This window comes from Sciurus vulgaris (genome assembly GCF_902686455.1).
Source record: "Sciurus vulgaris genome assembly, chromosome: 17".
NCBI lineage: Eukaryota > Metazoa > Chordata > Mammalia > Rodentia > Sciuridae > Sciurus > Sciurus vulgaris.
The window spans coordinates 13803173-13820531 of NC_136478.1; the positions used below are offsets into that span (position 1 = coordinate 13803173).

Consider the following 17359-nt stretch of genomic DNA (forward strand, 5'->3'; position numbering starts at 1 on the left):
CGCGGACCGGGGGTGGGCGGGGTCTCTGCCATTTCTGCCAATGGAGACGAGGCAGAGGCTGGCTTAGTGGCGGAAGGCTCATGGCGTGGAGACAACTGAAAGTGAGTCTGGAAAATGGGCCTTGGGCCGGCGAGGCAGAGGCCAGGTGGGGGCTGGGGCGGCGGGACAGTGGGGAGTTGTGCCGGGCGAGGTGTGTGTGGAAGGTGGCCCCAGAGCGCGGGCTCTTTTGGAACGTTCGTGTGTCTCTGGGGGCACCTGCAGATCCTTGTGCGTGTGCATTTACACGTGCATTTGGTCGGGTGTGGGCAGAACACGTGCCAGGTCTGGGCAGATGCTGATTTGATTAAATGCACGTAGGCCAGTTTTCTGTTGAGCCAGCACAGGGGCTTCAGTGAACCTATGACCGCCTAGCATTTTGTGGACGATGCAAGAGGAATGAAATTAGAGTCAAACACGGCTCCCTAACCCTTCTAGATAAAGTTTTGAGGGCTCTGTGTAACGAGTTCTTAGTTGTATCACTGAGGTCTAGTATGCGACAGGTGCTCTCACATTCCTGGGGGTTTCTCCTCTCTGCCTCTAAGAGGGCCTATAATTATGCTCTTCCCTCTCCTTACTACCTCCTGGTTAAGTCATTCATTCTTTGAAGATCAGCTTTAAGTCACTTCCTTAAGAAGTGACTTACCTTTGGGATTTTTTTGATCTTTCCTATACAGTACCTTTTCCTTCATAGCAATTGGCATAGCTACATATTTGCATGATCATTGAGTTCACTTGTCCCTTCTTGAGACTGCATTTGTCATAGAGCTGGGATCAGGTCTGTTTTGCCCACGTTTGAGCTCAGATTTGATGAATGATTCAACTAATGAAGGAAGGAGTGACATGGCATCTGACAGTGAGAGAAAGGCATTGTGAACCACTTTTGAGCTAGGATAGTTGTCTTCCACCCTCTAAAACCTTCTGAAGCACCCTCTGAAGTCTTTTTATATTGCCCCTTTATGTTATGATTTTCCATTTCAGGATAATAATCGTCCTATTCATAAGCTGAAAACATCAACAATGTACAAACCACATATGTAAATGTCAGGACACGACTCAGTTAAGTGAGAGGTCTGGTTGGGTATTTAAACTTACTCAAAAATCAAGTTCCACAGATGTGTTGTATTGTCAAACACCCCAAGCAAAGCACCATTTACTGAAATGGTGCCTAATTCTTAGTAATGTTTTGTGCAAAATAGTACAGATGTCCCTCAATTGACAAGGTAATTTTATTCCTGGAAAAGTCAATGCATACGAAAACCATGTGGAAATAATTTATATGCCTCTTGGCCCAGATAATATGAGGGTTTTTTTGACCACATGAATTTCAGTAGCACATTAAAAAGTCATCAAAAGTCATAGGATATGTACAATTTGTGTGTCAGCCTGTCAGCCTCAAGCAAAGAATGTCTAACTTTACTGATTTCTGCATGCTGAGTCTATTAGCATTGCTTTGTCACTGTAACCAGTAAAAATGCCCCCATATGTCCTCCAGGGGACAGTACAACTACTCTTGAAAACTCCTGGCCTACCATCCTAAGGCAAGTGTTCAACCAGAGTGTGTAAGCAGAGGGTATATATAACTATAGAGGCCAATGTGTAAGTGGGACTGGAAATGAAGGAGATTGGTGTCCTCAGATGGTGAGGGATGTTGCTTCTTTGACATATCATTTTGTCCTGTTTGCCTAGGGGTAAAGGGATCAGGAAGGATGCTGCAGCCTGGCCTGGTTAGGGGTCCTCTAATGGACTCTTTTTTTTTTTTTCCCCCCCAGAAGCGGGCCCTGGATGCTGTGGTCATCCTGGGGGGTGGAGGACTTCTCTTTGCCTCCTACCTGACAGCCACGGGGGATGAGCATTTCTACGCTGAATACTTGATGCCGACTCTGCAGGGGCTGCTGGACCCAGAGTCAGCTCACAGGCTGGCTGTTCGCTTTATCTCCTTGGGGCTCCTTCCTCGGGCTACATTTCAGGACTCTGACATGCTGGTAGGTACTCTTGGGCCATCCTGTGCCTTAGATACAAGGGGGAAGGTTGAAGTCCCCTAATAGTTCTCAGCTGGGACAGAACCTTATAAAATCCAGAGCGCCAGCTTAGCAGAGGGAATCTGGAACTCAATCTAAGCATTTTTATTATATATCATGATTACATAATAACAATGGTCATTGTATAACTTATGGGGCTTAATTGTGTAAGGCAGTTCTCCTTTAATCCTCAGAACTACTTCCTGAGGTAGGTCCTACTGTCATCTCCATGTACATGTCTGGAGTCTGAGCTAATGGTAATTGACTTGCCCAAAGCCACACAGTTAGGAAGTGGCAGCACCAGGGTTCAAACCTAGAGTTTGAACCTAGAGTTAAAACCCTTGCATCCAACCCTGTCTACCATCCTGCCTTGCTGAGGTCTTGAGTAGCTGAGATTCAGTGGCAGAATTGGGAAGCCTGCCAGTCATTAAACTCTAATGTGACACAGGTGTGTCTGGCCAAGTCTGTGAGGACATATGGAAACATCTGCTTCAACTCTTTCAACCACATGAGGGCCCCATGGGGCACTATTATTGTGCTGTTCTGGGGTTACTGCAACAAACAAAACAGAAGGAGGCGTGTTCTCACAGAATCTGTATTCTCGTGTAAGCCTTGGAAGTTTCCTTTTGAGACATTTTTTTTCCGCCAAATAGGTGACAGCAGAATGATTTGAACATAAAAACCCAAGCAGGAAGCATTCAGAGCTCTTTGGGGAGAGTCACTGTTAGAGAATAAAGGGGCTTCGCTACATGTCCCCTTGTTACTTTAGGGACCTTTTCATTTTCCCAGTGTATAATTTTGAGCAGCTCTGTCATTTTACCTGATTTCCTGTACTCCAATACTAAAAGGCACTGTAGGATCAGGAAGAACCTTCCTTTCATGAAGCCTTCCTCACTTACTAAACTGCTAGTTTGAAAGTCCTGGACCAGTAATGTGGGAGTAACAAGTGTGATGCAGAGATGGGGCTATTGGAAGGAGGTGATCTCATACCTGGAGTGGTACAGAGCTGTGTCCAGTAAGCACAGCCTACAGAGCCAGCATGGCCCATGTGCTGTCGCTTAGCACACAGCTGCGTGGTCTACACCTGCAGTAGCTCATGTAGAATGAGTTTCCCGACTCTTGAGAAAGGGTCTCACTGTGTTGTCCAGGCTGGTCTCAAACTCATGGACTCAAATAATCCTTTTGCCTCAGTGTCCCGAGTAGCTGGGACTATAGGTGTGCCATTATGTCCAGTTTATGATTCCTCAGTTGACAGGTGGCTGCCGCTTCTCTCAGTCAACCTTTCTAGTTTCAGTTCTTCACCTTTCCTTCAGTCCTTAGTTCTCTTTCTCTCACCCTGCCCTTTTTTGTGTGTGTGTTGTTGGGTACTGGGGATTTAACCCAGGGGCAATGGCAATTTAATATTGGGTTACATCCCCAGCCCTTTTTTATATTGAGATAGGGTCTCCCCACGAGTTGCCCTTTCCTGCCCAGGTTGGCAAACAAGAAGATATGAATTTTTTTTATAATATTTCTAGTTGTAGATGGACACGATACCTTTATTTATTTATATGTGGTGCTGAGGATTGAACTCAGTACCTTACACATGCTAGGCAAGTGCTCCGAGCTACAACCCCAGCCTGAAGATATGAATCTTAATCACAACTGGAAAAACCAGTGTCCTGTTTAACCTGTGGTAGAAATGCTGTGTTCTCTGTAGGCTTGATGAGGTAAAGTCTTGTGGTTTTTAAACTCCAGCAGCCTCAGAATCACCTGGAGAGTGCTACTACAGATAGATTTGCTCAGCTTCACTGCCCACTGTCCCTGCTGAAGGCCTGATTCTGTAGTTCTGGGATGTTTAATAGGCTCCCCAGGGATTTCTGACATGGGTGTTCCAGGGGACACACTTTGAGAAACTCCACTATAGCCTTGTGTATCTCTGACTCTGTCTTCCTCTTTTCAGGAAGTGAAAGTCCTGGGCCATAAATTCCGAAATCCAGTAGGAATTGCTGCAGGATTTGACAAACATGGGGAAGCTGTGGATGGCTTGTATAAGCTGGGCTTTGGCTTTGTTGAGGTAGGAAGTGTGACTCCCAAACCTCAGGAAGGAAACCCCAAGCCCAGAGTCTTCCGCCTGCCTGAGGACCAAGCTGTCATTAACAGGTGGGTTGCAGCCCCATGTTGATAGGTGCCTCTGCGCTGCTGGGCTCTCAGAGGTGGAAAGGCTGCCTGAGTGCTTTCTCTTATACATATGGACATTTTTCTGTCATTTGGAATGTTCAGGAATCCGGCTGAGCATCTAGCATGTGCCAGGCAGAGATCCTCACACTAACCTTGGAAACTAGGTGTTAAATCAATTTAACATGGCTATACACTGAGGCTAAGGGAGCTAATGACTTACTAGGGTCACAGAGATAATAATCAGAAGAGAGCTGGGAATGTGGATCAGCGGTACAGCTTCCCTGGGTTAAATCCCCAGTTGAACTTTGTGGTTTGTGCTTTTGTCATATTGTTACTCCAGTCCTCTTGTCCAGTGCCTGGTCAATAGAAATTATGTGAGCACCACATGTAATTTAAAATATTCTAGTGACCACATTAAAATGGGAAAGAGAAATGAGTGAAGTTAGTAACATAATTATGATTTCATTATAAATATCATATTTAAAATATCATTTAAATATGTAATCAATAGAAAAATTATTAATGTGTTATTTACCTTCTTTCACTTGCACTAAGACTTCCAAAGCTAGTGTGCCTTTAAGCCTTCTGTAACAGTAGTTCACCTTCTGTAAACAGTAGTTTTCAGTATTCAATACATACAGCTGTTTTTAGGAAAAGAAATCCTTCCATATCATCCAAAACCTTTTTTTTTTTTTTGAACTTCAACAAATCATAAAGTAAAGAAGTTCCTGCTTTTTGATAACAGAGTTTTGGAGAACCCTCTTGGGGAATTTTGATAGGCATCTTTGGGCTGTTAATGGTCTTCTGGGAGACTGACCTATCCCAAGTTTATGTGGCTGTGTTTCTTGTTTTATTGTGCTTGTTTCAGGGAAATCCAGCATCAGAGATCAAGCTATTGATTTTTCTGCTGTAATGCAGGCAGGGATCAGGGATACCTATTCCTGATTCGGCTGCCATGGGTAACTACAGGTCTCAGGATGATGTTACTTGGCAGAATCCTGTAGATATGTGGGATGGATAGGAAGCCTGTGCTCTTGGCACTTGTGTGTTCAACCTCCTTGTTCTACGTGGCACATACTGGGTGCTCAGTAAAGTTTACTGAAGGAATAGGCGAATTTATTTATAAGTCATCAAGTACATGTGCCACTGTATCTGTCATGCTACTCTGGCTGCAAGTAACCAAGTGGCGTAAACAACAGGCATTTATTATCTTCTCATAACAGGTGTAGTGGGCAGTTCTGGGTTGATTGAGTGGCAGGGTAATGTCAAGACACTGGTCCAATTTTCTGGGGTCTTCCTTTCCTGTTCTAGGAGAGCCATTCCAGTAGCTGGGTACAGTGGTTCAGGAGGCTCAAACTTAGGCAGACCCATCTCAAAAAAACAAAGAGGTCTGGGTAACAGCTCAGTGGTAGAGTACCCCTGGGTTCAATCCCCAGTACTGGAACAAAACAAAACAAAATAGCAGTTCCAGCTATAAGCCACATTGCTCACAGACACCCAAGAACAGAAAGGGAAAGGGCAGGAGACTTGCTCAGAAGCTCCATTCCACAGTGCCTGTGACTGAGTGACCACACCTGGTCCCATGATCATGCTTCAGTGTCAGCAAGGCTGGGAGAGCTTGAGTCATTAGCATTTCTATCCTATACCTGGGGAGGTAGGTTCCACAAAGGGGGAGGGGGCAGAGGGATAGCTATTAGGTCAGCAACCCATAGTGGGACAGATGATTCAGGGATGAAAAAGAGGGAACAGGGATGGAGCTCAATGGCAAAGCATCTGCCTCACATTTTCAAAGCCCTGGGCTTGCCCCCCAGTTCCAAAAAAAAAAAAAAAAAAAAGATATGAAGTCCTTGCCTCCTGGGCTGTCTAGTGGTGCGGTGAGAAAGACAGGCATAAAGTACCCTGTGAATGCCAAGGAGGTGAGGATTCCCTTGTAGTTGGAGGCTTTAGGCAAGGAGAGAGGCAGCATTTGATCCAGGACAGGAAGAAGGAGTGATTATTTATTTATTTATTTATTTATTTATTTTTTTACGGTGCTGGGGATTGAACCAGGGCCTTGTGCTTGCAAGGCAAACACTCTACCGACTGAGTTATATCCCCAGCCCAGAAGGAGTGATTTTTTTTTTTTTTTTTTTTTTTTTTTTTTTTTTTTTTTTTTGGGTGCTGGGGATCAAACCCAGGGCCTTGTGCTTACAAGGCAAGCATCTACTGATTGAGCTATCTCCCCGGCCCAGAAAGAGTGATTTTTAACAGGCAGAAAGGATGTGGGAAGTGGGGTGGTAGGAGCAGTGTTTGGAAGTGGAAACAGGAAGTGGAAGCAGGAGGTGGAGAACCTGTACTTATCAGTCAGTAGTGAGGGCTTAGACCAATAGGAGTGGAGGGAGGGTCCGGGCAGGTTCCAGAGCTAGCTGACTGAGCAGCTTGTTCACACATTTTAATCTTTCCCTTTGTGTGAATGTGTGCATGTGTGTGTGTGTGCTTTGTGATACTAGGGATTTAACCCAGGGCACTCAACCTCTCAGCTACATTCCCCAGCCGTTTCTTTTCTGCTCTCTTTTTTTTTTTTTTTTTTTTTTTTTTTTTTGTTGAGACAGGGTCTCACTCAGTTGCTTAGTGTCCTGCTAAATTGCTGAGGCTGGCTTTGAACTTGCCATCCCCCTGCCTCAACCTCTAGTTGCTTGGATTATAGGCATGCACCACTGCACCTGTTTCCTTTGTGAATCAAAGTGTTGTGGCATATCTGTAGGAGTGCCAGGGGAGTTTAGACCTTGGAACTTTAAGAACTGATTCTGATTTTTTTTCTCTTTTGTTTTATAAAGTCAGTATTTAGTATATAGTGGAAGTGCCTGTGGTGCTTTTTCCAAATTTTTGAGTTCTAACCTTGTACCCTCCCCTACTGGCCTGCATGCTACAGGTATGGATTTAACAGCCACGGGCTCTCAGTGGTGGAACACAGGTTGCGGGCCAGACAGCAGAAGCAGGCCAAGCTCACAGAAGGTAAAGTGGAGGTGCATGGGAGGGCTGTCTTCACCTATTAGAAGAAGAAATGTTGGGAACATTCCTAGGGAAGTGAACACAACTAAGCAATAGGAAAAACCACTGAGGAACTCAGGCTCCTCTCCATTTTCCTGGGCACAGCCTCCAAGATTCTAGCTCAGTCTCATAGTTTGATTTAGCAGAGCCTCACTGATTCTGCCGCGCATGTGACCTTTGCTGTGTCATCGAGGGGAGCTTGGAAGTGAGCCAGGTGGAGCACCCCCCTGTGCCCACCAGGGCAGCCAGGACGAGAGCAGGACTACTTCCCCTGTCTTGCCTGTTATTCTTTGTCCATGTATAAAAATATAAATTTTAGAAGAGTTAGTGGGTATAGAGCAGCCTAAAGAAGGAAAAGTAGAGTTACTCCTGCTCCTCCCACCTAGAGACATCTGATGTGAGCACTGGGGAAATGTTCAAGACTGATTTCAGAAACAACACGTGCTTCTGAAGGCCACCTCCCAGATGCTGCTGCTCGTTCCCTGTGGCTCTCTGCTTTGCTCTCTCTAAGGGTGGGGGCACTTAGGGGTCATAGCCTTGTGTTCTGTCATCGTAACCATGGCTCCCCCGACACCCTCTGGGATAGTGTGGGTCTTCAGGCGAGGAGGAAGAATCTTCCTCTTTAGGTCCTTCTGGAACTTCCTTCAGGTCATCTTGGTCTCATTAGATGTCCTGGTAGCACATGAGGAAACATACATTCATTTCAGGAAGTGTGACAGAAAGTACTAAACCATTTGGCAATTTGACCTTGTGGGAGCAGGAAGTGACTATGTTCAGACAGAACCAGACCTAGCTTTGGCAGAACCAGGCCCCGCTACACAACAGGCCTGCCCATTTGGGGAACTTTGAAGGTAGTAATCTGACTTTCATGGTTGTAATCTGACACTCTCCTGCCCCTTGCCTGCCTTTTCTTCATTTACACCCACAGTGCTCTGTGTGCCAGCTTTATCCCCTGCTCTTCCTTGCCCACCCTGTCGCCCTGGCTGTGCTTGCATTCCCTGGAGTGAAGCAGAATCAGAATCCTGTAGCCACGCTCTGGCATCTGTCTGCCAGCAGCTCGGAGCCTTGAAGGCAGCTTCTTGTTAGCACCATGCCAAGGATATGCTTTGACAATAGTGATGGGCTCTTTGGGGAAAGGGCAGTTCCCAACTGCAGAATCTTGTCACATTGGGCAGATGACTACTAATGAAAGCTCCAGTCACTCCACAAAAGCCATAGTTTCAAGCCAGTTTACCTGTATGGAAAAGAATAAAAGCTTACAAATGATCTTGGCATGGTGGGTGCTAGATGTGGGAGTCTTAGAGACCTGCTTACATAACTTTAGTCTATTTGGGTTCAGTCCTCTCCCCCAACCCACTTGGAAAGTTAGCTACATAAATCTTCTATATTTTCAAGCTATGATAGATATGTGTGATTGGGTGTGAGAAGGTGGGTAGTAGTACTGGGTGTTGTCCTTTGATCCTCCTGGCTGGACATGTTGTGAACTAACTCGGTGTTTTAGATATTTTCCCAGGAATCAGATGAAGCAGCAGCGTGTACCATTGCTGTACCCTTGACTTGCAGATGGGATAGTATCTTGGGAGAAGCCAAGTGTAGACAACACTTTTCCTTTCACACACAGCGTGATTCTGAAAATGTTTTCTGGAGGCCCAAAATGCAAGTCAATTGATAGTGCTGTTGATTTTTAATTATGGTAGCTGTGCAACTGATGTGCAAATTGAGATATTTTTAAGAGTGAAAATGAGGACAGGCATGAATAATTAAGCCCAGGACACAGGGGGTAATCAGGACTCTCCCGGGAGCACTGAAATGTATGGTTGCCATAATCATAAGGGAGAGTCCCTTTCCTTAGAGAACTGAGATTATAAACTATAAATAATTATGCTTCTATGTTTTAGGCATGATAATTGAAAATATTTTCTAGTATTTTATACGTTTTCTTTAATTTTGTTTTTACTTCACCACTGCATAGCCAATCACTTGACCCAAGAGCCACAAGCATCTCTTGGTTAAAGCTGCCTCTCTGGGGCTGGGGAGATAGCTCAGCTGGTAGAGTGCGTGCCTTGCAAGCACAAGGTCCTGAGTTCGATCCCCAGTACTGAAAAAAAAAAAAAAAAAAAAAAAGCTGCCTGTCTGACATGCTCACTGATGCATGCCTGCGCTCTGTTTTATTAAATTTATGAAGTCTCTCTCTCTCTTTTTTTGGTGCTGGGGATTGCACGCAGGTTCATGCATTTTAAGCATGTGCTCTACTACTGAACTACACCCCCAGCCCAATTTTTTTAGCACTAGTATTTGCACTCCTAATTTTTGTATTTTCCATTTAAATTTTTTTTTTTTTTTTTGTGGTGCTGGGGATTGAACTCACAGCCTTGTGCTTGCGAGGCAAGCACTCTAAGCTATCTCCCCAGCCCTTAAATTTTTAAAATAAAAAGGTGAGGATACAGTGAAACATCCTTGTAGTTGCTCAACCTTCTTTGTACAAAGATGTGTGCTCTTTTGGGGTCAGCATGTAGCAGCACCGTGTAGCAGCATTTGTCGCCTGGTGTAGGAAAGTTCAGGTTTGGAAGCTGTTCACAGGCTCTGGGAGTTTAGGATGGTCTCAGAATATTGCATGGGAGATGGTGTATGGGGATGGAACTTGACCAGTGATATTTACAGATGGGCTGCCACTGGGAATAAACTTGGGGAAGAATAAAATGTCGGTGGATGCTGCTGCAGACTATACAGAGGGGGTTCAGGTCCTGGGCCCTTTGGCTGACTACCTGGTAGTGAACGTGTCCAGTCCCAACACAGCTGGGCTGCGGAATCTTCAGGGAAAAGCTGAGCTGCGCTGCCTGCTGACCAAGGTGGGCCATTGCACCTTCGAGTCCCGTTCCACTAGCCTGTCCTCCTCACTCCTGTTCATTGTCTTGGGCAAAACTTTAGCATCCCCGTTGAGAAGCTGTTCTTCACACATGGGCCAGTTGGGAGCCCTTGCTACACCTTAAAGCATCCTGTGATTCCCTGACACAACACTGATTATATGTAATAGGAATGAATTATTGAGTTGTCTGTCCCTGCTCTTAAACCATAGGGTTCATGAGAGCAGGAACATGTCTCTCTGGTTTATCATTTTATCCCTAGCACAGTGTATGAGTTGACTTTCGATCACACGGTACTTGTGACAATATTTTCTTGTTTTTTTTTTTTTTTGAATGAAAGTCAAAACCCTTAAGATATTAGCTGATGCCTGTGGGATCTCTTGGTTCAAAAGAATTGAACCAGATCCATCTTGGTGGGGACACTTCAGGAAACTGGGTATTCTGAAGAGGAGAAATTGCTCATGCTTTAGTTTGAAGCTTGTTGAAGACCCTGACTTGCAACCACAGGTCACGTTGCAACTCTGGGCAGTGGTCTGGACTGTCGTTCCATCTCTGGCCTGTGCTTCCCTAGGTGCTGCAGGAGAGGGATGCCTTGAAGGGAATGCAGAAGCCAGCAGTACTGGTGAAGATCGCCCCCGACCTCACGGCTCAGGACAAGGAGGACATTGCTAGCGTGGCAAGAGAGGTTCGAGTTGGGCCAGGCCTGGGGGTGCCTCTTGGTGTTAGAAGCCTTTGGTCCACTGTGAGCCCAGAATGGCACGATTTGGGATACTGGAGGCTAGTTGGGTGTCTGTCATCATGTAACTCATCTGTGGTAAAAAAGGAATGTTCAAATAATTGTTTGAATGTGTTTTTTTAAAATAAATTTTTAGATGTTGATAGACCTTTATTTTATTCATTTATTTATATGTGGTGCTGAGAATCAAAACCAGTGCTTCACACATACTAGGCAAGCACTCTACCACTGAGCTGCTTCCCCAGCCCCTGAACATGTCTTTTTCTCAACCTCTTCCTTCCTCTTTGCTTGTCTTCATCCAGCAAGGGCCTTAAGGCTTGTGCGTGCACATCTGGCCAGTCTCAGTTGGGACTGGAGTATTGTTTGCCTCATTCTCTCCATTGGTTCTGAACACCAGCCTCTATGGGGTAAGGGTGCAGTGGAAACAGACTGAGCCCAGCAATCCTGGAAATCCTGGTTCCACCACCCACTACCCAGGGCATCAGGCAACACAATGTAAGCAGTTCTTCCGAGGATTAACCCTGTTCTAGTGGAATGCTGTAGGTGGTCAGATGTGATGGCTGCTGTGTCACACTGAGGCTCATTCTGATACTTGTTCACAACAGAAGTGGAGTGAGGCTCACATAGCTCTTGCTTCCAGGGCTGTGGGGGTGGCCCCTCGCTGGTGGCTGCCTCAAACCTCTAGAGAAGCTTCTCTGAGTTTCTCAGAACATGACTCTAGACTCTGTCTGTCTTGCACTGCAGTTGAGCATTGATGGGTTGATTGTCACAAACACCACAGTGAGTCGCCCTGCTGGCCTCCGGGGAGCTCTGCGTTCTGAGACAGGAGGGCTGAGTGGGAAGCCCCTCCGTGATTTATCAACTCAGACCATCCGGGAGATGTATGCGCTCACCCAAGGCAAGGCTTCTGCTGTCTGTCTGCTGCTGTGTGTGTGCCTCAGGCCCTGGGTGTGACTGCAGTCACTGTTCCATCATCTGCTGTGTTTGCTGGGTGGGGACTGTGGGGCTGAAGCCAGACTGAGGTCCTGGCTCTCACATCCTTCTTCATAATGTTGCCATGTGCTTCTCTGCAGGCAGAATTCCTATAATTGGGGTCGGTGGTGTCAGCAGCGGGCAGGATGCACTGGAGAAGATCCAGGCTGGTGCCTCCCTGATTCAGCTATACACGGCCCTCACCTACCAGGGGCCACCTGTGGTGGGCAGAGTCAAACGGGAGCTGGAGGCCCTCTTGAAGTGAGTGAGACCATGTGTGGCTGGAAATGAGAAGTCACTCAGAAGTTAATTCAAAATGACCCAAATCACAGGGGCGTTATTGCCAGGTGCTGTGGTGCACGCCTGTAAATCCCGTCAGCTCAGGAAGCTGAGGCAGAAGGATTGCGAATTCAAAGCCAGCTTCAGCAACTTAGTGAGGCCCCAAGCAACTCAGTGAAACCTTGTCTCTAAATAAAATATAAAAAAGGGCTGGGGATGTGGCTCAGTGGTTAAGTGCCCCAGGTTCAATCCCTGGTACAAAAAAAAAAATTAAAGGGGTATTATTCATCTATATATTGTTCACAGAAAAAGGATTTGAGGGATACACTGAACACAGGGAAAATGACTTGGTTACTCCTTTGACAAAGGACAAACAGTGCCAGGGGAATTCAGGAGTTAGTCTAAGGCAGGGCTGGCCAATTCAAGGGACAGGGGCCTGAGGAATTCTGGCAGAATTAAGCAGTTAATTTACATTGGCTCAATGTCAGGGGGCTGTTGGTACTTGAAGTTGGTAGTTGATTCCCTTTCTGTCTGAAGGCCTGGGTGGAGATATCTTTAGGTCCCTGGTTCTAAAGGCAGTGAAGAGGGCATGAGACGTACCTGGGATGGGATGGTATGTTCCGGAGAGAGAGGTGTGTGCGTGGGTGAATGTGGGCTTCCTACAAGAGCAGGGCTTGGCTTTCACATTTGCTGAAATTGCTTTGTTTTCTCACTTTCCAGAGAACGGGGTTTTAGCAGAGTCGCAGATGCCATTGGAGCAGATCATCGGAGGTGAGGATGTTGGACAGAAGCCTGTGACTGGATCATGTGAAGGACTCTAAAGCCATATCCCTAACCACAGCTTAGCAGGACCGTGACAGCCAATCACGGGAGGTCACCAGAGTCGATGAAGGCTTTTTTCAGTTGCTTGCTCAAACCATAAACTTATAGTTATGATTCTTTCTGGATCCAAATCCCTGGATCCTTCAATTTGTAAGGCCATTGACTATTTTGGGGAAAATCATGGAAAAGATAAAACCTGGATTTCAACATACCTTCTTTCTGCAGGACCAGGGCTTTGTCCAGTGCTGCAGGTCTTTCCAGGCCATACTTCCTGGATCTGCTGTGGGCTTCCCAGGATGTGACTTTAATTTTCCCTGTTTTTATTTATCTTAAAAATTTTAACTTTATTTTGAAATTACTTCAAACATAGACAAAAGTTGCAAGAATGGGGCTGGGTTGTGGCTCAGTGGTAGCACTTGCCTAGCACGTGTGAGGCACTGGGCTCAATCCTCAGCACCACATAGAAAAATAAATAAGATTATTATGTCCAACTCCAACTAAAAACATCTTAAAAATTTAAAAAGTTGAAAGAATGGTGCAGTGATGCTGGGTGCTGTGTCTGTAATAATCCCAGAGGCTCGGGAGGCTGAGGAAAGACCCTAAGCAACTTTAGCAAGACCCTGTCTCAAAATAAAAAACATAAATAGAAAAAGCTGGGGATATAGTTCAATGGTAAAAGCACCCTTGGGTTCAATCCCAAGTACCCAGGAGAGTGGATTAGGTCTCACCCTACTGACCTCACTTAAACTTGATTCTCTCTTTCTTTTTTCTTTAATATTTTTAGTTGTAGATGGACACAATATCTTTATTTTTTATTTATTTTTTTATGTGGTGCTGAAAATCGAACCCAATGCCTTGCACTTGCTAGGCAAGCACTCTACCACTGAGCCACAACCCCAGCCCACTTGATTATCTCTTTAAAGACTCTGTCTCCAAATAAGGTCACATCTTGAGATACTGGGGGTTAATTTCAACATATCCACTTTGAGGGGACCTAGTGCAATCCATAGGAGGAAATGTACTAGCCGTTCCCTATTTTAATAGTGTCTATGACTTGGGGGTGTGATGACATTAGACAAGAGACTAAAGTAGTCTAGTTGTCAGTTTTAGAAATCTTAAAACATAAAAACTACGTAAAGCCTTTTTTTTTTTTTGGTACTGAGGATTGATGGATTGATCCCAGGGGTACTTAACCACTGAGCTACATCCTCAGCGCTTTTTTGTATTTTATTTAGACACAGGATCTCACCCAGTTGCTTAGGGCCTCACTAAGTTGCTGAGGTGGGCCTTGAACTTGCGATTCTCCTGCCTCAGTGTCCCAAACCACTGAGATTACAGGTGTGTGCCACCATGTCTGGCTTACTTGAAGTCTTAATTTCTACTTGTACAGTGGTAACTTGATATAATGTCTAATTAAAAAAAACACTTAAAATCCAAAATGTGCCAAGTAGTGCACAGTTTGATCACTAAGTCATTAATTAAGCAAACCTCACAGAACAGCTTCTTGTCAGCCAAGGCCACAAAAACTGCACAACACATTAAACTGATAGATGTTGTAGTTGTAACTTAATGTCCATGTTTTCAGTACCAAAAAGTGAATGGTGGGGCTGGGATTGTGGCTTAGTAGTAGAGTGCTTGCCTCGCATTTATGAGGCACTGGGTTCGATCCTGAGCACCACATAAAAATAAGTAAATAAAAATAAAGTTATTTAAAAAAAAGTGAATGGTGGAGTGAAGCTGGGAACCATTTTTGAACTCTGGCTTTCCTACACAGCCCACAGAGAATCTCCTGCTCCTGTTACCTGAGCATGGCTTTTTGTTTAAGTTATTTTGTTTGTTTTTACAGTACTGGGGATTGAACCCAGGGCCCCATGCCTGTTAGGCAGGTGTTCTACCACTGAGCTACATTCCCATTTCTACAACTTTTATTTTAAATTTAAGTTCTTGGCAGCTCTGTGGCGAGACATGGAACTTCAGTGAAGATAACAGGTCACGTTGCTGAACCTTGGGCTCAGCCAGTGCCTCCCCCTGCCACTCACTCACTCTGCTAAGAAGCCAGTAGCCAGTCTCCCACTGACCTGTTCAAACATCTTTCCATGGTTTTTATTTTATGAAAATATAAAGAAATTTAAATAATACAGAAGTATATGAGCCCCTAAACAAAAGTCCTACTTCCCCACAAACAATTCCACTTTCCAGAACTGACAGGTAACTTTAAAAAAAAAAAAAAACTAAAAAAAAAAAAAAAAAAAAAATTTGTAGATGGACATGATGCCTTTATTTTGTGTACTTATTTTTATGTAGTGCTGAGACTCTACCACTGAGCCACAACCCCAGCCCCCACAGGTAACTTTTGATGATTGACTATTGTCTAGATTTTTTCTAGACATTTTTCTTTGTATTTTTGGCATCAGATCTGCCATTTTGTCAGTATTCTGGCTGCCCCCACACCATTTTACAACCCAGATTGTTAGCCTCCGAACTTCCTGGTCAGTCATTGGTCCAGATTGTTAGCCTGTGAACTTCCTGGTCAGTCATTGGTCCATTGTTATTAGCCTGTGAAATTCCCCTACTTAGGAATAGCTCCACTGCCATTCTCTCATATCCCCTCCCCCCCACCCTGTGGGCGGACACTCTGTCTGCTTAATAAAATCTTTTGCGTGAGTTCCTGTGTCCGGAGTGGTTTCTGGGTGCTTTCAGTATCTACACATACACATGTATCCAAAGTTCTCTGCCTTTTGTCTCTGTACACATATGTAGAAAAGTTCATGCAACTTTTTATATAGAGAATCATATGAGAGTAATAAATTGCTGATCTGATGTTCTATTGGCTTGAATATTTTAATGTGGACATCCTGCAAATGAGGGCATTCTGTGTAATCATAGTGCGACCATCAGAGCTGCATTACATCAATGATATTCTATGTCCATCTAATCTTGAGGCATTTTAAGACATGGCTTTCTGGTGCGTCTATGGGATGGTTTCTGGATGAGGCTGGCATTAACGCTAGTGGGCTCAGTGTAGTAGGTCACCCTCCCCTATGTGGGTGGGCCTCATCCATTCCTGAAGGCCTGAATATAGCAGAGGCCAAGGAAGGAGGAATTTGGCCCCTATTTGCCCCTTGCCTGTCACAACTTGAGGGGAGCATCTCAACTCAGTTGCCTGCCCCATGGCTGGATTTACATTATCCACTCCCCTTGTTCTCAGGCCTTTGAGTCTGAACTGAATACCATTTGCTTTCCCAGCTCTCCAATTTGCAGACAGCAGATGAGACTTCTCAGCCTCTACTCAAAGAAGTTCCTGGATATATAAGATTACCCTCACTGTATGATAGGGCCACATCCCAACAAACCCATTGTAGTTGAAACTGCAAGTCAAAATGCATTTAATATACCTAATTTACCTGGAACATGCTTAGAACACTTACATTAGCCTACAGGTGGGCAAAGTCATCTGTCCTAGTCTATCATAAAGTGTAGAATATCTCATGTACACATGAGGAACTTTCCCAGACACAAGAAGACTAAGACAGGACAATTGAATGCAACCTGTGATTCTGAACTGGGTACTTTACAATAAGTAACGTTATTTGGACAACTGGCTAAACAGGAAACTGGCCTGTATTTTCTATGCTGTGTAACATCACTACAAACAGTGGTTTAAAACAACACCCTGTGATTAGCTCATTGCTCAGTAAGGCAGAAGTTGAATATTCAAGTCAGCTGGGCTCTATCATCTATCTCTTATTAATTTTGTATCTCTGGAGAACCCTACTATAGACCTACAGCCACACAGAACAGTCTTGCCAACATCCTGTATGACTTTGAACACAACCAAGCTGGCCTGATGATATCAGCCTGTGAGTCTCTGAGCACAGAGTTCAGCTAAGTCTCAGCTGCCCTCCAGAGCTGTGAACTGATCAGTAGGTGTTGTTTCAAACCACTAAGTTTGTAGTGATTTGTTACAATAAGAGAAAACAAACAGGCCAGCTTCCTGTGTAGCCAACTGTCCCAATAACGTTCTTTAATGTAAAGATCCCCAGTTCAGAATCATAGACAGTGGTCCTGTTTCTTTAGTCTCCTTTGGAAGAGTTTCTCCCTGTCTTTGACTTTGTGTCATGGACACTTTTGAAGATGATGGCAAATTACTATTGCTAAGTGCCTCTCATTTGGGTCTGTCTGGTGTTTTCTTACTGGATTCTGGCTCTGCAGTTTCATAGGGAACCTGATAGAAAAAATGTCATCTGCTCAGGTCTCACTGCATCCTATCAGCCTCCCTTGGGACCTAGGACAGTGAGTGCAGTGGTGCATGGAATTCCTAATATTCTTTATATGATTTGCTCTTGTATTTTTTGCGGAGTACCTGATGGGCATCATTGTCATTTTCACATTATAAATGGAGTAAGTTTAATTCTATTCTGTAACTTGCTCTTTTCACA

General features: G+C 44.8%; 1 protein-coding gene across 1 annotated transcript; it reads left to right on the forward strand.

Moving 5' to 3' along the window:
* DHODH (dihydroorotate dehydrogenase (quinone)) lies at window positions 1-15219 on the forward strand. Its single transcript, XM_079117745.1, is given in 10 exon segments — window positions 1-101; window positions 1809-2021; window positions 4000-4199; window positions 7129-7211; window positions 9909-10096; window positions 10683-10796; window positions 11592-11748; window positions 11751-11795; window positions 11921-12080; window positions 12819-15219. Coding segments are annotated over 10 exon segments (1236 nt in total). The 5' UTR covers window positions 1-80; the 3' UTR covers window positions 12874-15219.
* Window positions 15220-17359: the final 2140 nt, after the last annotated feature.